Genomic DNA, 22388 nt, shown 5'->3' on the forward strand with positions numbered 1-22388 from the left:
CCCCCGCCATAGTGGTGGGCGGAAGGGAGGAGTGGGCCCAGACCGGAAGCGGGGCACGAGTGGGCCTGAAGGTGGGGAGAAACCAGGCTGCCATTGCAGGGTGGGGAGCAGCTGGCCCGGGACGACCGGGCGGTGATAGGGGGATGGGAGGAGCGGGCTTGGGACTGATGCAGAGGAGCGGGGGCCAATGTTGGGGAGGAGGCTTGCTTCTCCTCATCCCCCGCAGCTGCCGTGTTGGGCTGGGCCGGGCCCACTCTGCTGTCCCCCCCCGCACTGCTGTAGCGGGCCAGCTTTTCCCCCTGCTCAGGCTCACTCTCCCCCAATGTCAGGCCCGGGCCCAGTCCTCCCCTGGCCCCACTGTCACTCTCAATGCCATGTTGCATCCGCTTCTCCCCTGCCCCAGTCGGGTCCACTCAGGGATGGGAGGAGGGGCTTGGGGCCAATGCGGGGGAGGAGTGTGTGGGAGGAGTGGGCCTGAGCCCAAGGGGGGGAGGAGGCCTACTTCTTCCCTCCCCGAGCTGCTTCCATGGCTCTGTCTGTTCTGCCCCCCTGCCATGGCAGGCCGGCTTTTCCCCAACTCAGGTCGCATTTGGCCTGGACTCACTCCCCCCGCCACATTACCTGCAGGGAACAGGGTGCGGGGTTGGCCTCACCCCCCATTTCCATCTGCTTTGTTGCCACCACCCCCAGGAAGCAGGGCGGGGGGTGGGGGGGTCGAGGCCAGTTGTGTCCCCTGTGCCCCCACCGTCATGGCAGCAGGCTGCCTTTTGTCAGAATGCTTCTTCGCACTCTGATTGGCTGTTTGTCAGCCAATCAGAGCACGAATAAAGCGTTACAGGCAGACAGACAGGCAGACAGACAGACAGACTTAGCCTTTTATAATATTAGACTACTTTCAGAAAATAAATAATTATTAGGAACTAAAAATGTTAGGGCTAAGTACAGACATTGAAGAAACCCAAGATGGAAGTGCTTTAAGTGTAGCACTTTATTCAAAGCGCTCTGGACTATGTCAGGACAGAACTGAACACACAGGTGTTATTCGGTGGGGGAAGCTTGGATCCTGACTGCACAGGCTGCAGCCAGCAGCCTGAGGGTGTTCCCACATACCTCCCAGGAGTCTGTGGGAGCAGCTGAGCACCTGGCCATCCCTGAGCAGCTAGGGGGGGCCCTCTTCCCAGTCCCAACCCCCTGCCAACTGGCTGCTGTCATTGCTGTGGGGAAAGGGGTGTGTGTGCAGAAAATGGAGCCTCTCTGCCCTGTGGACCCAAGCAAGCTCCCAACCAAGACCTGTGCCCACAAGCTTTGGGGGGGTTGGGGGAGGTATTTGTGTGGTAGAGAGGCTCCAGTTCCCTAGGCTCCTGGCTGCAGCTGGGGAAACAGAGCCTCTTTGCCATGTGGATTCTCCCCTGTAGGCTTGCAGGCATGGGCCAGGTTTGCACAGCACAGAGGCTCCATTTCCCCAGCTGCAACCAGGAGCCTGGGGAAATGGAGCCTCTCTCTTGCACAGACCTGGCCCAAGTGGATGCTGGGAGAGAGATCCTGGATTCCTTCCCCTGCATTCCTCCTCCCCCCCGCTGGGTTGCAGTGTATGGTAGGGCTGCAACATTTGTGAGTACAGAAACCCTCCTTCCACTCCCCTCCTCAGGCCAGATTGTGCATGGGGCTGGGATCAGAGGTTGTCACTGACTCAGATCAGTGACAGCTGAGGGGCCAGAGCCAACCTGGCACTCAGGCAGAGCACAGGAGCTCTGCCCAAGGCTAGAGTGCAGCCCTGCACAATGCCACATGGGATGGTGATAGCTAGGGATCTGGGTTTTCTGTTTGCTTTGGAAAAACATGGATTTTCCCCTTTAAAGGAGAAATGCATGTGAAACATGGGTTTTCCAATGCAGACTGGCAGAGTTCCAGGGAGGGCTGCGGGGAACCAGAGGATGGTGATCAGGGAGGGGGCACGTGCATATGGTAGCTAGGCAGTGGTGGAGAGCAGCTCCTGCAGCTCCCTGCAGGTAAGTCTGGGGGGGGGGGAAGGAATGGGCTGTGGATCAGGAGTGAGGGTCACTGGTAGGGCTGGGGGGCTGTGGTTTGGGAGTGAGGTGCACCACCATGGGCATGAGCAAGGGCAAGGCATCTGCATATCAGTACTGCTCAGTGCCTCAAAGCAGAGAAGGCAGGGGCAGCTGCAGCTGGGCCTACATCCTGGTGAGCAAAGCGGGCAGGGGGAGCTCTGATTTTCCATGGTAAAAAACCCAAAGTAAAACACCAAAATGTACAGGTATTTAGAGTTTATTTTACTATAATGATGGAGGCACTGGTAGGCTTCCAAACTGCTTTAAAATTGTAAATATATCAATAAGGCATTGTGTTCAACTGGTACCTGCATATATAGTGACATTTCATTTTAATCATGGAAAAACACAGATTTGCGAAGGTTTAATCAGAGAATTTTCAATTTTTAAATGGAGAAAACCAGGATCCCAATCGCATTCTAAGTTAATCCTTGATGGGATTTGGCACAGATGTTTGATAAAACGCTCTAACAGATAGCACTTTAATACCATCTAGAGTTAACTGAGAGTGCAATCCATCATTTTTTAAGCACTCTAAGAGCCATGAATGTTTGTTCAGTTGTGGATTTAGAGCACTTTCTGCCTGCTTAAAGTGAGATAGTTCTAACATCTGTACCAAGCCTTGAATAACAAATTTGGGAATATAATCATCTGCCATGTAAAGTTTGAGTAGCAATGACACTTAAAGCATGTATGCATCCCTTTGCATATACTCAGAAAGAATGTAAGAAACCCTATCCTCTTAAATGTCCCCTGATTTCTCTCTCCTTCTAGGAGCTGATGAATAAAACCCAAAAGAATAGGGGAGGAGGGAAGCTTATTTTGGTCTACAAAATAAATATAGGGCATGTCAACATGTTGCCCTATGGCAACATAGCAATGTGCTATGTTGCTGTACAGCACACTATGGTGACATAGCAATCACATGGGTCTACACATGATTGGCAGCTACATCGCTGTAATGGCTCTAACCATGCGCTGTGCTTATGGCACAGTATAGGCAGTTACTGCCCAAAACGAAGCACTAAAGCATGGTGCTGTAGCGATGTTGCTGTACAGCAATGTGTAGACGTACCCACAGAGAACAAAAACGTTATTTGCTAAGGCTTTAAAATACTATTCCTCTTCATGGTAGAAAGGCTGGGACTCATTTCCATGGTAAAAAATAAAAGTGTGGGATGGCACTATAGGAAAGGAATCAAAGATTGTGCCCACATTTTCTTTTCTTTGTATTTTTTCCTTTTCATCTGTCTCCAGTTCCCCAATTACTATACTAGAAACATCTAAAATAATGTTTTCAGCTATAAAATGAATGTAAAATGAACACAAAGCTTATATGAAATACCAAGTAGTAACTATATTAACCTGCAAAAATAAATTGACTTCTCCTAGTTTTTCTCTCATTTCTTGTCTGGCTCGCTCTTCAATCTCTCTTTTATATTGTTCTATTTGATTGTGTTTCATCATATTCATTTCTACTTGGCATTTGAGGTTTGCAACTTCTTCCTCCAGCTGCCATTTATTCTTCTGCAGCTTTTCATGATTCTTAATTAGTATCTTCATAGAAGACAACTGTTCTTGCAGATCATGATTTGTGCGTTCTAACTGCATAGATTTTTTTGATTCTATCTCCAGCTGTTGGGATAGCTCCTCTACCTGCACACATTGAAAAAAAAACAAACTATCAAACTATCAAATGGAATTCAAAATCTTCTAAATTCTGTGGAAGTCAGTGAAAAATATCAATAATATTGTTTTTTACAATCCAGAAGTTTTATATGGGAAATAAACAAAAACTAGTTTAAACGTTCTTTAAAAATAGATCTATTAGAAAATTTCTCATATGGTTACTTAAGACTCCGTGTTTCAATACGGACAAGTGCAGGGTGCTGCACTTGGGTAGTAGGAACCAGCAGCACACTTATACGATGGGGAACTCCCTACTTGAGAGCACGGAGGCGGAAAGGGTTCTTGGTGTCATTATTGACTCCAAGATGAACATGGGCCGACAATGTGAGGTCATGGTTGGCAGGGCTAACCGGACCTTGTCGTGCATCCACAGGTGCATCTCGAGTGGAGCCAGGGAGGTGATCCTCCCCCTCTATGCGACGCTGGTCAGGCCGCAGCTGGAGTATTGTGTCCAGTTCTGTGCGCCCCACTTCAGGAGGGATGTGGACAACATGGAGAGGGTCCAGAGGAGGGCCACCCGCATGATCTGGGGACAACAGGGCAGACCCTACAGTGAGAGACTGCGGGACTTGAACCTATTCAGCCTCCACAAGAGAAGGCTGAGGGGGGACCTGGTGACCGTCTATAAACTCACTAGGGGGAACCAGAAGGGTTTGGGGGAGACGCTGTTTCCCCTAGCCCCCGCTGGCATAACAAGGAGTAATGGGCACAAGTTGATGGAGAGGAGGTACAGATTGGACATCCGAAAAAACTACTTCACAGTTAGGGCGGCTAGGAGCTGGAACCAACTTCCAAGGGAGGTGGTGCTGGCCCCTACCCTGGGGATCTTTAAGAAGAGGCTGGATACCCACCTGGCCGGACTCCTTTTTGTCCCGTTTTTTGTTTAGGGTTCTTTTGTTGTTCTCCCGCCCTGGCGGGGGGGCGGGCTAGAAGATCTATTAGGTCCCTTCCGACCCTAAAACTATGAAACTATGAAACTATGAAACTCTAGAGGTGCTGCTGCCTAGGACTGGGTACTCAGCTGACCTGGCAGGTGCTCAGTTTGAGAAGAGAAGAGGGTCTGGTCAATTTGACTCAGCCAGAAGCGCCTGCCTCATCCTGCGGCTATGGTAGAGTACAGCAGCAGAGCAGCCCCAATGTTTTTCTCCTATCCTACTGCAGCTGCCTCTGTTCCCTGGGAAAATACTGTATTTACCATTATTCTCAGGGAAAGATTTTTTTTGTTCATTCTGCCATTTAAAAATAAATAACTTATTTGGGGTGTGTGGTATATGAGAAAATACAGTAAATTCCATAGCCTATGGACCACCTTTTCTGCTGACTCAAGGATTGATTGTGGATTCCCTAACAGAGATTGTATTGGAACACTAATATGTGAAAAGGCAAGGCTATAAAATGTAGTCTTGAATACAGCCACATTTATACAGCAAATAATTTACCATTGTATTAATATTATATTATTAATTCTGTTGTAAACAAATTAGCCATTCAGTATTCAGTACAGATAAAGCCATCCATGTGAAAAATATTTACCCATAATCCTTCTTTGAAAGCTGTACTTACAGTAAGTCTACATTTCTTATTTATCTTCTACTAGAGTTGCAGAGGCAACATATGGGGAGATTGTATTATTATGTACCTTTCAGTCATACCTCTTCCTTAAAAGAAACTTCTGTTCACAATATATTAGTGGCTCAACAGAAGGACACATCAGCTACTTGAAAGTTTTCTTTAAAGTCAATAGCTATACGAACCAAGAGAGGTAGGTAACCGTGTTACTCTAAAGTCAGGAAGAAGGCAGGTTGAGGGTGCGAATCTACCCTGCCTTCTATAAGAACAAAAACACGATTATAATATAGCCACAGTTCTACAAGGGAGATAGAGTGTCAAATTTCTAGCAACAGAACCTACCTTTGTTCTTAATCTACTAACTTCACTATCCATTTCAGAATATTTGTTCTTCAATTCTCCTTGGAAACTAAACTGCGACTCAGTTTCTGTAGTCTCATATTCTTTTAAATTCTTCTTATCTGTTTTTAGAAGTTTCTTGATTCTGCATAGCAAATACAATGGAAAGACAAATAAACTAATCCTCTCTATAATTGCTCTTTAGGTATTTAAATACTGTTATCAGATCCCCCCTCAATCTTCTCTTCTCCAAACTAGACAACCCTAGTTCTTTCAGCCATTCCTTAAAAATTGTGCTTCCCAGGTCCCTAATAATTTTTGTTGCTTTCTGATGGACTTTCCCATCTGGTCATATTCTTCTTGAAATGTGGGGCCCAAAACTGCACACAATGCTCCAGGTAAGGCCTCACCAGGACTGAACAGAGAGGAAGAATTACTTTCTTTCATCTGCAAGAGACACTGCTGTTGATACAATCCACTATGGTGTTGGCCTTTTTGCAGGGAGAGCACACTGTTGGCTTACTTATGGTCTGCTGTAACTTGCAGGTCCTTCTCTGCAGTACTGTAGCCTAGTTAATCATTTCCCAGTCTGCATTTGTGCATTCAATTATTCAGTTCCAAAGGGAGGACTTTGTACTTGTCCCTAGTGAATTTCATTTGATTGAGTGCAGACTATTTCTCCAGTTTATCCAGGTAATTCTGGATCACAGCTCTAGCCTCCAGACTGTCTGCAACTCCATCCAACTTGGTTTCATTCATAAATTTGCTAAGAATGCACTCAGTCCCATAGTTCAGATCATTAATGAGGATATTAAACAATACTGGATGTCTGTATGCAGGTATAGAGAGTCATGTGCTCTGTGCTTTCCTATCAGAGAGAGAACTGCATGGCACAATAGATCAGCCCAATGCATTTTACACTATTCTGTAATTGGGCACTCTGCTGTATAAGTGGACATTTACTTGCATACTACACACCCCAGATAAATCACACGCATTATTTTGGGAAGGCAGAATGAAGAAAAAAAGATTTTTTCAGAATCTTACTTCCCACAGACTGGGCTTTCCACCCTGGGCTGAATGCTGGCCACATGGAGGAGGGGCAGAGTCCATTCAGAGGCACTCACCTTCTCGCTACAGCTTTACAGCTAAACACTCAAACTTTTCATAGCCACTGCCAAATTGCCAGTAGATTTTGGCTGCTCAAGGCTGAGAGGGTTAAACCTCTAATTTTGGACCTTCTGTGAGAGGGTGAGTGACACTGACAAGTGGATTTGATCAGTCTTCTATGTAGCAAAGAGCCCAGTAGAGCCATCTCCCAGCAGCCCTTCCAGCATCCCCATGCTTCCATTCCAGTATAGAAATCAGCTTCCTCATTTAAGACATGTACCCGATTTTGGAGGGCTAATTGTCAGGCATGCTGTGCATGTGGTATATGAATAAATACAGTATAAAGATGTATCATTAAATAAACAATTTTTAAGATCTAAGAGTTGAGCATTAACAGTATGTACATGGTAATGTACAACTTTTTTCAGTTAAAATGAAGCAAACTGGATCAAGTCAAATTTTAGTTCACTCTTAATACTTTTAAAAGTGATCAAGGACCCCTACTCATAATACTTTTTTTGCAGTTCACTGTTTCTTTTCATCTCTTGATCCAGCTGGGCTTCCACCGATTGTTTTAGCTCTACTAGCTTCTTCACCTTTTTCCTTTCACTTTCAAACTTTCAAAAAGAAAAATACATACGTATTACTAGATATAATATAATTTAATGACAGTTGACATTTACCTTTTGTGGATAGAAGGGTGTGTCTACATATTGCCATATAGCAACATTGCTATGGCTCTGTGCTTTACTACTTCCTTTTGGAGAAGTAAACCACAGTGCAGTATGGGTGGTTACTGTGTCATGTGCGTGGTGCACAGTTAGATTTCACCACTATGGCGATGTAGCTGCCAATAACATGTAGACCCATGTGATTGCTACATCTCTTTACTACGCCATACGGCACCATGGCACATCGCTATGATGCTGTAGGGTGACATGTAGACACGTCCTAAAGGGAGCAGAATCTTACATTCCTGACAAAGGTATTGGAACATAATTTAAAATTGTGGCGTTTTGTTTTAAGCTATGTTAAATATACATTCATGGGTAGGAGGGAGATACAGGTGATATTCAATGTTGTTAAAGTTATTAATTTACTGTTTGTTTACTAATGACTGTTCTATTTTTTTTCTGTATTTTCTTGGCTCCAAGTGTTGTGGGATCTTTTATAACCAAACATCTTTAGACAAGTTTTAGAGTCCCTTCAAAGCTCATAAATGCTGTTTCTAGCACGAGCATAACTTCTTTCACTACAAAGCAGCAACTGGAGGAAAAATGATTTGCACCCCTTATGCCATTAACATCAAATTGGCATGGTTACCAAATTGGCATGGGATTGTTAAGAAAATGTGTAATACTCTAGTTGCAATTGAAATGAGCATTTTTATTGTGATTTTGATGTTTCAAGTACAAGAATATTGTGCATTCTGTGAAGTGAAACTTTACACAGAGAAACTTCATTAGTTTTATGGATTGAGATATAATACAGTCCTTTCTGTTTACGACAACATAATCTAACCTAATACAGGAAGCCAATTCTATTAAATAATATTCTTAAAACAATCAGAATATTCTGTGACTTCCATTATTTGCAAAAGCAAACCAACTACAGATCTATTAGTTTGTCTAGCACTGGCATACCTTGGATTTAATTCCATTAATTTCTTTTTGGAAGTGCACTTTGTCTTTTTCTAAGTTGTTTTGATAACGTGTTTCAGCATCCAGTGAAGCTTCTGGTATTGATTGTTTTTTAAGAGCATCAGCAAGTTCTTGCTGCAGTTGTCTTACCATCCCCTAATGAAATATCTTCAGGTTAGTATTGAGAAAGGATACATAAATTAGTATGAAGAGGCTAGATCAGGATATAAAACCTGTGAGCTGAAATAAAACCCACAACTGACTTGTTTAGGAGTGCATTAAATGCTAAATGATTGTAACTGCTAGAGAGGCCCTGTAATAGCAGCAGACGACTTCACCCACTTTAGTCAGTAAGAAGCAGCTGGACAACTGGTGCCAGCTTACGAAGACTGTAATTTCTTGAGAGGTTAAAATGAGCTAAACATTTTAGTCTTCCTAGGAAATTTACTGAATGCATCTTTGGGGTTTTTGGTATTAAGTTAAAAAAAATAGCACTTGAGAAAAATGTTTTCTAAACCAAACACCATATCATTAGTATATTCCCTGCTAAGACACATTGCAGGACTATTCAGTGTTCAGAAAAATGACCTTTTTGGTTTATTGCTGCCTTATATGTGCATTCTCTCAACAGTTCCTTTCTTTAGGTTTTCTCCCACATTATGGGTCACAGAAGGGGCAGTAATGTTTAAGCCCTTCTGAGCTACCTTTAGAAAAGTACATGCCACATAAAAATACCATTCTTAGGTTTCCCAAGAAACTTATTTTGAAGTAACATAGAACTTTCTGTACTGACAGTCAGACTGGACAAAAGTGGCCACTCAGATTATTTTTAAAATCTTTTGAAGGAACTGATTATTGTGACAAGTTAACATGAAGTAACAACAACCACCACCACCACAACAACCAGAGAGACTCCAAGATAAAGTGACTGAAAATCTAGCTAGGGGTTAATTGTTCTGGGTCTTTTGAATTAGACCTGACAAATGGCCCATTAGGCAGCGCTTTCACATATTTGACATGCTCAAAATCTGGAATCATGATATAAGTAACAGAATGCAACTTCACAGTATCAATGCAGATTCCAAGTGGCACTACAACCTATGAAGTAAGCCCTCTGCCTACATATAGCTTATGCTATACATCTCTGTAAAGCACCTTTGTCTATTTCCAGAATAGCTGGAAATTTACCCCAACTACCACAACCTATGGCAGCAAGCTACTTAAGAATGGATGATTTTTTGGGCCCCTCTGAACATGCAGGCAAAGGCACAATGGAATCTAATGCATGATCCATACAATAATGCCTCCTGCCATAACACATGTATGGCAGGAGGGGCAATTGTGTGGGGTGTGCAATTGTGTGGGTTGTACATTAGATCCCATCACACCTTATTGCTATGCGCTTCTGCATGTGGGAGCCCCATCAGCTGACCCAGGCTCCCAGCTGCAGGTGGGCTTCAGACACCCCTGCAGCTGGAAGACTGTAGTTGTTGCAATTTCCCAGCCACAAGGAGGGCTCCTAGCACTCTGCAGCTGGGAGACAGCAGCAGCTGTGATCTCCCAGCCGTGGTAACCCTATACACACTGCAGCTGGAAGCCCTGTCAGCCGGGAGCTCCCAGGCTCAGGAGTGCACATGGCCCCCACAGCTGGGAGCTCTGAACAGCTGGCGGAGCTCCCAGACATGGCCACATGTTCAATTAATAGCATGCATGCAGGGCGACTGCCCCAGGCCCCGTGCTTTGGGGGGCCCCATGGAGCTGGGCAGAGTGGCTATGGCCCCTTGTGCAGGCCCTGCCTAGTGCTGGTGACTCCTTGCTGCTGCCACTGCCACCAGCTTTGCATCTGTCTGCTTACCACCCCTCCCCTCCGCTGCCAGCTTCTTCACATCTGGGTCCTGCACAGGCTGATTTTCCCTGCACCCCGCACCCTGCTATGGTCATCTCTGCATGCATGATACGAAGCAGTTACAAAGTTATTACACATATTTTCATGGGTGACTGGTGCCTCCTGAGTCTGGGGGAGCACCAGATCGCCAATGTGGGGAGGCCCCCCCATGGCCGATCACTGACGGGGGGAACCCTGTGGCTGGTTGTAGATGGGGTGAGGGGTAGGCGGGGGCAGCGGCTGAGCACGGAACCACCAGTGGCCAAACTGGCAAAACTGGAGGTGCACTTCCATCAGCACTTCCGGTTTTGCAGCTGGTGCTTCCAGGGGGTGCACGGCCAATCTCAGGGGGTGCACGTGCACCCGCATGCACCCCCTACATGTTGCCAATGCATATTTGTGTTATAAATTTGTAGCTTATTCCTCTTTTTATTATGCCGTTAATTGACTGAAAGTGTGGCTGGGTGACCATTTAAGGTGTGATTAAGTGGTTAATCATGCCTTAAGTGTAATGTGTAGATGGGGCTTTAGATTTTATATTACAAAAGGATAAGAAAAATGAGAAAATAGTCCAAAGGGATATTGCCAATATCAAAATCACTGTTCTGCCAGAAAATTACAAACTATACCTAAAACTACTCTTGGTTGTATCCACTCAGCTCAATCCCTTATGTACTGTGCCTTGTGTTAAACCTCTTTTTTTCTTGCTCTGTTGCTTACACATATTCTTTAATACTCCTCTTTCTCACTTGTTTCCCCTGGATATCCAGGGGTCAAAGAAAACCCACAGAAAAAATCCTGGAGCAATGCACACTCGGCCAGCGCATGCTACTGAAAAGTGGAGCCGGCCTGGTCCAGCCTGGCCCACTGCCAGTCAGGTTCTACACAGAGGAACTGCTATGGCTGCAGCCCCAGGAGGCCCCCAGGACAGAAAAATAGACAGTATATTTCTGTGTAAATAAGTTAGCATCATTACTTTTCCCAAAGAGCATAGTTCAAAACAAAGGAACTTGGTGAATAAAGTTCAAATATTTTTTTGAAATGTTTATACTTACCTCTCTTTCAACTTTCTCAGTTTCATATTTAAAGACTTGCTCTTTTAAATTATTGCATTTGGTGATTAACTTGTGATTTCTTTCTTCTATCATATGCACTTGTTTTTCTGTATCAGCTCTAAGCTTATTGGAAATATCATTAAATCTGTCTTGGATATCACTCACTACTTTCTCTTTGATGATCCCTTTACTTTGCACATCTTCCAGTTGCTGCCGGAATAAAAGGTTTTCACTTTGGAGCTGAGCCAATCGTTCTTGCATTGCTTCCTGTTTTACAATATATTTGTTTATCTGGTCCTTTTCCATTTGTTGAGCATGATCATGTTCCTTTGCCTGACACTGTGCCTGGTTTAGTTCCCTTTGAGTACTCTCTAAAAGGAAGGTTTTTTCTTTAAGAGTTTGCATTACTTGATGAAGTTCATTTTCTAAACTATTAATTTTGTTTTCAGCCTTATTAAGCTGTTGAGACAAGTTATTGTTGGTCTCTTGCAGATTTGAGAGGTCATGACTGAACTTGTCTTGTAAATGAAGCCACTCATCATGCTCTCTTTGCAACATCTGCTCAACATCACTTTTTGATGCTTGACAACGTTCAAGTTCTTGAACAGCGGAGTTCAAACGAGAACGAAATGATTCAAGCTCTGTTTCTAGCCTATCTTTGTTTTCTTTCGTCTGCTCTATTTTGGAGGTCAGCATTGTAGATTCTGTCTTTAATACATTCAGCTGTCCATTGTACTGAAAAACCGTTTGTGTTAGAGCTTCCTCATTTAGGTCTAGTTCATTTTTAAGACCTTCATTTTTTTCTTTCAAGGCCACATTTTCTTTCAAATATTTAGTTTCTTCCTCCTGGTGCCGAATTCTTATCTGATCAAGTTCCAGTCTTAGAATAGCAATTTCATTTTGCAGCATCTGATTTTTGTGTAACAAATCCTTTTCTCTGACATGGTTGTCAGGTACCTAAGTAATTGAGAACACAAAACAAGGATGTACAGGATAAATAATGAATATATATTTAAAGCATAAAACATGAAAAAGCATTTTGATATTTTAATAACAAAGAATGACTTATGAAACAGCTTAGCTATAAACTACAATCTAATTTACCGAAAAGATTTTGAACTCATGCTATCTTCCAATAAATACATATTTCAGAACTATAAAATGTCACCCCAACCAAAGCAGTAAATCTCATTCCTGGCTTTTTTTAAAAACCAACAATTGAAGGATTTAAAACTTCCTTAAAAATATGCTTCATGGTTGCTATCCCCCTGGCAGAATCAGGAAAAAACTTGTATCTCCCATTTCTTTAGTTCTGTATTTCAATTTAATCTTTATTTACTGTTTTTCTTTTCTTTAATTATTTCTATTTGAATATACTTTCCTTTTAATTTTGAATATTAAAAGTCTGAAAAATGTTAATTATTTCTTCTGTTTCTTACCCCAGATTTGGAAGTTTTAGTATGTAACCTCTAGTCCTTCAGTCAGCATAACACTCTTACACACTTTCCACCTGAATATTTACTTAGGTTTTGTGTAGGGATATTTATCCATGGTACAGAGCATTTTGGGCTATCTGACAAAGAATTCCTCAATTATCAGACTTTCAAATGATGCAGTAATAGACCAGAACCTGTTTTTTCAGGATGAGTGTACATGTTATATATTGTTAATAAGATTTGTCGCCTCTTGCATCAAAGGTAGTAGATACGTTTTGTTAATGAAACTGATTCTCATTCCCTTCATTTCCTTTTAGCTGTGTAGGTTAGCAAAGTCATCACTATCAGTTGGTCTTCCTTCACTAAATAGTCTAATTCAAAACAAGCATCATGAGCAGAAATCATGCCATCACTCAAAATTATAATGTGTGCCAAACAGTTTTTTTTCCTGTGAGTCTGAAGGATACTTTGTATAATCTCATTAATAAACGATCAAAAGTTACCTTAAAAAAGGGAATTTTAGAAAGCTGCTTTATTTTGTCTCAGTGTCTTCCATAACAAATTTGTTAAATTTAAAACCTTCTGCAAAAGGTGTGCACTTTCTGCTTTACACAGTGCTATCAATAAACCAAGGAATCATAAAATCATAGAAAATAAGGGTTGGAAGGGACCTCTGGAGGTCATCTAATTCAACCGTCTGCTCCAAGCAAAATCATCCCCAACTAGATCATCCCAGTCAAGGCTTTGTCTATCCAGGTCTTGAAAACCTCCAATGATTAAGAGTCTACAACCTCTCTGGGTAACCTGTTCCAGTGTTTTGCTACTCTGCTAGTGAGAAAATTCTTCCTAATATCTACCTAAACTTCCCTTGTTGGAACTTTATACCATTGCTCCTTGTTCTGTCATCTGTCACCACTAAGAACAGTTTGGCTCCATACTGTTTTGAACCTCCCTTCAGGTAGTTGAAGGCTGATATTAAATCCCCTCTCAGTCTCCTCTTGTCCAATCTAAATAAGCCTAGTTCCCTCAGCTTCTCCTCATAAGTCATGTGCCCCAGACCCCAAACCATTTTTGTTGCCCTCCACTGGATTCTTTCCAATTTGTCCACATCCTTTTTGTAGTGGGTGGCCCAAAACTGAACACACTACTCCAGATGTGGCCTCACCAGCACTGAATAGAATAGAACAATTACTTCTCTTGACCTGATGGCAACTTACTAGTGCAGCCCAATATATCATTAGCCTTCTTGGCAGCAAAGGCACAATGTTGGCTCATATTCAGCTTACTGTCCATTGTAGCCCTCAGATTTTTTTCTGCAGAGCTGCTGCCCAGGCAGTTAGCCCCCAGCCTGTACTGCTGCAAGGGATGTTCCATCCTAAGTGCTTGACTTTGCACTTGTCCTTATTGAACCTCATGTGATTTTTGGCCCAATCCTCCAATTTGTCTAGGTCACTCTGAATCCTAGCCCTACTCTCCAGCATATCTACTACTGCCCCTAGCTGGTGTCATCTGCAAGCTTGCTGAGGGTGCACTCTATGCCATCTTCCAGGTCACTGATGAAGATATTGAACAAAACTGGCCCCAGGACTGACCCCTGGGGAATTCCACTTGATACCAGCTGCCAACTAGACATTGAGACATTGATTACAATTCTCTGAGCCTGATGCTCCAGCCAGTTTTCTATCCATGTTACAGTCCATTCATCCAGCCTATACTTCCTCAGCTTGCCTGTGATACTGTTGTGGGAGACTGTATCAAAAGCCTTGCTAAAATCAAGTTATACCACATCCAGGCTAGAGACAGACATTAAAAAAGCCTGAGCCTGTATCGATTCAACCTTTGTAGGTTAGTCTAACCTGGCTAGGCTAAATCACTTTGTAACTGTACAGACATTCCCTCTGGACTGAAAAAATGCTGACACATGCCTGTAGTGGCTCAGGCTAGAAGCCAGGGGGCACTAGAGCCGCCCTTCCTTCCCTTCCACAGGGCAGAGCTGAGGGGGGCATGGCCAGGCCCTGGCAAGATCTCTGATTGCTGGAGGGGTCCCCCCCTTGATAACAGAGCATTTATCAGCTCTGTTATCAGCATGTAGCACCCCATCACAAAACAAAGCCTTGCTCATTACTTCAAGTTCTTCTTAAACAGCTTTTTCCAAAGGAAGGAATGCAGGGACGTTACCAGATGAGCTCCAGAAAGCCCTAAGTGGACGCTGTCCTGTCTGCCTTACACAGCATTAGCTAGCATTCCACATGCTGGCTAGGGTCCATGTTTTGGGAGATTAGAGGAAGGGATCTCTGCTTAAGCAGTGAGTGGGGAGAGGGAGGGGAAGCCAGCAGACCCTGCTGTGCCTGCAAATCTCTGCTGGAACTGCAGCCAAGGAGCAGAGAGGAGGGGCCAGCTCTGCTGTGGAGCAGACAGCTCTGCCCAGCCCAGAGAGCATGTCGGGATGCTGGGGAAGTCTGGTTTATCTTAAACCAGCAAGGGGTCTGGGACGGACATTGCATAATCTGCTTTAACCCAAATCAATTAAGTCTGATACTACATTCAACCAGGTTTATCTCAAACTGCTTTCAGCCATTTTCAAACTGTTTTATGTGCACTGAATGTCTGTTCTGTTACAGGTATAAACCAGTTTCTGATCACTTAAACCAGTTTATGTATAATGTCTGTCTCTAGCCCCACTGGTTTCCCTGCATCCACAGAGCCAGTCACCTCATCATAGAAGGCAATCAGGTTGATCAGGCATGACTTGCCATTGGTGAATCCATGCTGATTGTTCCTAATCATTCAGTGTGTGCAAAATGGACCGTATTCAATTTGGATTTGGATTCAGCTTGAATTGGGGACAGTGATTTGATTCATTGATTGAGATCACTGCCCCCAATTCAATTCGGCCAAATCTGAATCTGAAGATTTGATGCTGATTTGGAGAATCAGCGATTCGATCATAGACACAGCTTTAAATGTTTTTTCTACATACTTTGAGGTACCACGCATGGCTCATGAACGTTGTGATGTTGGGGTGGATAGAGCATCCCACAGGAGTGTGGGGGGTGGGGGACGTGTGCTTGTCAGCAAACCTGGAAATAGACCGGAAGTACTTCTGGTCCACTTCTGGGTCCGCCACCAAGCACATGGGGGGCCCCCCTGCAGCCTCCCAGCTCGGCAATTGGCCACAGGGGGACCCCAGGTGCCCCCCCAGACCCAGGAGGTACCAGTTCCCGAGCCGGGTGTGCCCCCCCATTGCGCTGCCCAGTGGACCTAGAAGTGGACCGGAAGTGCTTCTGGTCCACTTCTGGGTCTGCTGCCAAGTGCGTTGGAGAGCTCCCCATGCTCCTGTGGGATGCTTCATCTGCCCCACCATCACAGCATTCACGAGCCACCTGGTACCTTGAGGTATGTAGAAAAAACATTTAAAGCTGTGTCTATGTCCGAATCGCTGAATCTCTCCGAATCAATTTGGAGGGTTCTGATTCAATTCAGAGAGATTAAGGGGTTCGATTTGGATTCGGATCCAAAGATTTGGCCACTGAATCAGGCCAAATCTCTGCCAAATTGAATCAGGGACCGAAGCTTTGCACAGCCCTACTAATCACCTTCTTCTCCTCCAAGTACTTAAAAATGGATTCCTTGAGGACCTGCTTCATGATTTTTCCAGGAAATAGCAACAGAAATTTCAAATAATATGTCCATAATACTTTACAGAAAAGAAGCCAGATCAATATTTCAGTTTAATTTGCTCTTCACTCTCAACAAGTTGAAAGCAATTAGAACAACAGAAAATATTTTGTTTTTAAAATAATTTTCAAGTAGAAAACTGAAGAATTTGATGAGAAAATGTCACCTATGTTTCAAAATAAGTACACTTTATTATGTTCTAGAGAGCAGTATCTATCAAATCCTTGATTGTAAAGCTGGGAGTGAAAAGAAAAAAAAAAGGGTTTGCAAACCTATTTCATATTCATAAACAAAATACTCTGGAAAATATTTTGTCATTTAAAGTCAATGCCATGAGCAAAAAACCCCAAACAAACCAAGCCAAAAAGCAAACAAACCCCAAACCCAAACCCAAACCAAACCAACTCCTTCCCCTTCCCCCTCCCCCAACCCTTCTGTTTACTCTCATTATAAATATAGACCTGAGGAAGAATGTCTTGAATTAAAAAATCTGTCTAACTCTATCTCAACTATGTAACTGGTCCAATAAAAGATATCACCTTAAGAAACCTTGCTTCTCACATAATTTCTGGATCATCACGGCTACAATATCACTCTTACCTAGTATAAATATAGTGTAATTTTACTTGAAGTGAACAGAAAACCACTTACTTCTGAACTCTTAGCTATCATTATTCTTGTTCCTTTTTCCATTTCCTTCTGCCTCCGAAGGTGGTTATTTAAAATACCTTCTTGAAGAGCTCTGGCACTCTTTTCTTGAGAGAGCTGTTTTTGTGTTTCACTGTGCTCTTCTTTGATCTAAATCAAAAACATTTTATACACTTCAATATTGGAAAAATGAATCAGATAATTTCCCTTAGCATCCCTTCTCACTAGCATAAAATAGGTTCTGCATATTTGCCTAAGCAAAAGTTTTTTGGTATTTTTCTTCTATATACATGTTCCATAAAAAAAATATACCTTGCAATTATAGGATTAAATAATCTTTTGTATGGTCTATTTTAATGGCAAAGTTACACTACAAACACATCTGTGTTTCTAATGCATCTTCAAAAGAAAAATCACAGTTTAAGTAAATATAGGTTGAAACTTAAAAACCATTTTCCAAAACTGTGAGCACAAACTCTTGAATACAACTGAGAATGTACACATAATTGCAATTTCATAGTCCTGATTCAGGCACAGCTGAAATATATCACTATAGTATTTTGTATAGGTGAATTTAATTAAGGTATTAACCTTGGCAATGTGGAACACCTTGACTTCAATGGAATGTAAAGTTTAGCACATTAGTTAAGCTGTGATTAACAGGAATTGAGTTCAAGAACATGCTTAAGGTAAATCCATGAGCTTTGCTGAATCAGGGCTTATATACTTGTATTGATTAAATCCAAGACCTGGTTAATTTTTTTCCCCTGTAATTTCTAAGGAAGGGTCAGATTTGATTCACCAACCTTACCAGTAATTTATAACAACAGCAAGACCACACAAGTAAATTCTTCAAAAATACTTACATTCCACTGATTTTGCTATATCAAGCACAGACATATTAGCCATGCTAATCTGTTTTGAAGAGATGCAGTTTTAAGACTGCTTAAAAAGCATTTCAGGTGCAATGGCCTTCAGAAGTTTATCATACAAATTCTGAAGCAATAGGTTCAAGTTCTAAAGACTAATTTATTCAGTATGGGGCAGTAGTGGAAGGACAACCAAACTATTTTATTTTGAACCATTTTCTTGGGTATGCCAATGCTTCTGCTGGGACCAAAGACCAATTCCACTGAAGTCAAGGTGTTCTCTAGCTCCTGGTTAGAAAGTCTTGCCCTCCAGTCAGGGTCAGACTAATTGCCATATTTGGGGTCAGAAAGGAATTTTACCCCATGGTCAGATTAGTACAGGTTGTGAGGGTTTTTCTCTTCCTCTGCAGCGGTGGGGCATGACCCTCAACCTGGGATCTCTTGAGCATATATTGAGAAAATTTCATAGAAGCAGGACATTGGCTGCTGTGGTTCCCCTGCTTTACCTGTGGCAGGTTAGGGTATCAGGTCTGTGTTGTGTCAGGGTTGACTGTAGTCTTACGTAGAGTTTAGAATATGGATTGTGTAAGATGGTTTGGATAGTGATGATACTACCTCAGGTAGGGGGTTGGATAAGGTGACCTATGGAGGTCACTTCCAGCCCTACTTCTCTATGACTTTATGACATATTAGTACCATCCACCTTTGAATCAAACAGGCTAAAGCAGTTTGGACTAACTCAGTATTGGCTCCTACTTTAAACAATAATTGACAGCCATTTGAGCACTTACGTGCAAGAATGAATGCGTGCACAGATGACCACACAGCAAATGCTTTGCGTGGATCAGGTTAACATCACAATAGGGACTTGCTATTGTGGTCTGAGGATAAAGACGATGTGAAGGCTTAATTTAAGAATGTGCAATGTTAAATAGGCCTTAATGTTAAATATCTTTCAACACTAAAGGTCCTAGATAGGCGAAGTCAAGTGAAAAGATCCACAAAATCATATGTAGACAGTTGGAAAATACATCATTCTTATATGTGATTACATTTTAAATAGCCTAATAAAAGATGCACTGATTCTCAGATTAAAAAGCATGACTTCCATAGGAAGAAGCTGGTTATCAAGTAGCATTTGAACCCACAAAGACTATTAATTTGTCTGAAACAGAGAACAGGAATTGAAAGGTTAGCAATTCTTTGCTGTCACTTTTTCAAATCAGCTGCACTTAGATTTTAAGTCTAGTCTTCACTTAAAAGTCTGAAACTTGCAAAATTTCTGGGCAAAAGGAAAGGAACCATGCTGCTACAAATGAGAGAAAAAGATAATAGATTAACTCATCTTTCCACCTTAATGCAATGTTGTCACAGATTTTCCACTAGATAGACAATTTCATGGTATATAAAGGACTAAATGGTCCTTTCTGATGGACTGGTCGCTTTATATGGAAAACTATCTTGGCACCAAAAATGTAAGACATTTTAAATAGGGAATGATTCATAGGCAATTTGATTACCTGGTATCAAAGCAGACAAAAACATGTCCCAATTTCTGGTATTTTGCAGAAATGGGATACTTTCTTTCCATTTAACGAGTTTAACACTACACAAAAGTTTCCATAAAGAGGATGTTAAATTTATACATGTGAAAGGAGACCATACTTACCATTCGCTGAACTGTATTCACAAGACCTTTTATTTCTTGAGGTGTTTTCTTTTTAAATCCCAGGTCTAATCCATTTGAGGGTAAATTAATCCTTTTATGAGAGTTCTTCCTCACAGGAGGAACAGAAAATGATATAGGTGAAGGAAAATTGCTTTCAGTGTTGCCAGGTGCATGCTCTCTGCACGAAGCATTAGACACAACACAGCCACTAAGTGGAGGACTACAAAAAGAAGAGAATGGCTCCTGACAAGGCTTCTTTATTTTCTTCATTCTATTATTTCTTTCCTGGCTATAGTCCACATAGAAATCGAAAGAAAATTCTTAACACTGAACACTAAAGATATCTACTTTTCAGCAATGTAACAGCTGGGCTGATCAAATATTTCTAAAATCAGTGTGTGGCCTTTTCAGATTGTTAAATGTTTCTATTCTGGACTCCAAAACAAAATATTAAAGATAAAAGGTAAGGGTATGATGAGAATAACAGTTAGTCAAAAAACTTGATTTCTTGATGTTCTTAGAGAAGTTTTACCTCTCATACTAAGAATGCATGAGAGGAAAGAAAAATAGGCCAGCAACTAACAATTCTTAGATTTGAAGTGAAATAGTCATATATGGAAAACTGAAAGTAAAACTAATGTACTAACAGTATTGTTCAACTTAATATTATCATAATCTGAATACATGTAATCAATTTAATATGGGAAAATACAAGTGAAGGAAAGCTAGGAATAAAGATGCATCTCCCTTGCACTGGCACCTTCTGCATCTCCCATGCACTGGTAGTTGACATCACTAGCCACTAGAATTTTGCTTGTGCAGTTAATTATGATGTCACTAACATAGTGCATACCTGCCCAGCCTTGGACTTTTGTTTCTTATTTCTTTTCATAAGGTTAAAAAAAACCCAAACCAAAACAAGACACAGCTTTATTCCTCATCAGTAAGTGAGACTTGATTAAAAAACCAGGTATTTCTGTCAAGAACCGAGACAGAACAGTGATTAGAATTTTATCTTTTTCATTTAACTCAGAAAATTGTGTTCTCGGAGTATGAAGCTCCTTCAGGTTGACAATCTTGAACATGCCTCAGTGTCACAAAAATAATACCATCTGAAAAGCAGAGGTGGTCTGAAAAAGCCTTCCTATAGAACTGAATGGTAGCGCTAGTGATCAGAAAAAAGAAATTAATGGGCACTGGGACTACAGACCCTTTTATGACTTTTCAGCAAGCAATGTAAGTAGACTGAAAAAGGATAGAAACAGATAGAAAAATGAGATGGGTGGGCCTTTGTAAAAGAAATCATAAATCCATACAGATAGGCCAATTCAGCAGAAGGTAGGCTTCCTAAAATCGAATGACATGAAAATAGAACCCCAGATATCTCTATGTGGAATACATACTTACTTACATATTCTTAGTAATTATAGGTTAATATTACTAAGAAAGTAATGCTGTTATTTAAGACAAAACTAACCAGTTTTAAATATAGTCTTTGTAGAAGTAGGCTGATATTACATTCTGTAATTCCATGTACAGTTATTTTGGTACATCTAGAACCATAGGGCATTTATAGACATGCTCCAGGAAGTGGGGGCGGAGGGGGGGAGGGGGAGCAGGCATTTTAATTAGAGTGGCTCTGAGAGTCGCTCTAATTAAAGCACCTGGATCGTCACATGTATCAACGTCCCTGTGCTGAAAAATGGCTGTGGGGGCGCTTTAACTAAAGCTCATCAAACAAGCTTTAGTTAAAATGCCCCTGCCATTTTTCAGCATGGGGATATTGATACATGTGATTCTGAAGTCTGCTGGAGTGCAGTGATTACCATGCTCCAGCAGACTCAATTAATTGAGTCAACTCCGATGTGCTGTGATTACAGTGTGTTGGAATAGTCTTGCTGCATGCCTATAGGCACCTATTGAAAAGTAGGGCTGGAGAACCTCCATAGGTCATCTAGTCTAACCTCCTCCCTGAGGCAGGAACAGCCCGATCCAAACCATCTTACAAAAATCTAGTGTTTGTCCTCATAACAAAAGTATACAGTCAATTCTGACACAACACAGAACATGACAACACAACACCTTAACCTGCTACAGGTAAAACCAATGTTCTACTTCTGTAAAGGTTGTTAATATATGCTCAAGAGATCCCAGGAAGAGGGCTATACCCCACTTAAAGACAAAGGCAAAAACCCCCATAGTGTATACTAATCAGACCATGGGGTAAAATTCCTTCGTGACCCCAGATGTAGTGATTGGTCTGACTCTGAGTGGAGAGGCAAGGAACCTCCAGGTGTAAGTCTCAGCAGGAGTATTGGCACACCCCAGTCAGAGTCTTCAGCCTTCGCTGCAGCCAACACCTTATGCCCAATAAAGAATGAAGGCATCTCAAATAAGCTCTAGAAAAGTCTTGCTAGGTCATTGCATAGCTCTAACTTTAATATGATAAAAATGTGACAGCCTGAGAATACAACATAAATCTAATTTTAAGTTAATAGTAGTGGAGGCTTCAGGGAGAGTTTAGAATTTGCTCCCTAATACACTAAATTAATCAGGAACAGACAGAAGTGTAACAAAAAAAAGGTCAATTCTGAGTCCATGTCCATATTTTCATGATTGGGAAAATAAGCATTCCTGTGTTTGATAACTATTTTAGTTTTAAAAAATGATATACGACAGGAAAAATATCATATTATGTATAGTGGAAGCTGTTGCTTTAACAGCCTGCTGAA

At 42.0% G+C, this 22388-nt stretch overlaps 1 protein-coding gene across 1 annotated transcript in view; it reads right to left on the reverse strand.

Annotated features, from left to right (window-relative positions):
* Positions 1–22388, reverse strand: part of LOC102369990 (ankyrin repeat domain-containing protein 62) — a 128025-nt gene that overhangs the window by 29341 nt on the left and 76296 nt on the right. The window contains 7 exon segments of the mRNA XM_025204161.1: positions 3435–3725; positions 5670–5811; positions 7281–7393; positions 8420–8572; positions 11357–12313; positions 17122–17268; positions 19657–19721. Coding sequence (XP_025059946.1) covers positions 3435–3725; positions 5670–5811; positions 7281–7393; positions 8420–8572; positions 11357–12313; positions 17122–17268; positions 19657–19721 — 1868 coding nt within the window.

This window comes from Alligator sinensis, unplaced genomic scaffold, assembly GCF_000455745.1.
Source record: "Alligator sinensis unplaced genomic scaffold, ASM45574v1 scaffold65_2, whole genome shotgun sequence".
Lineage (NCBI taxonomy): Eukaryota > Metazoa > Chordata > Crocodylia > Alligatoridae > Alligator > Alligator sinensis.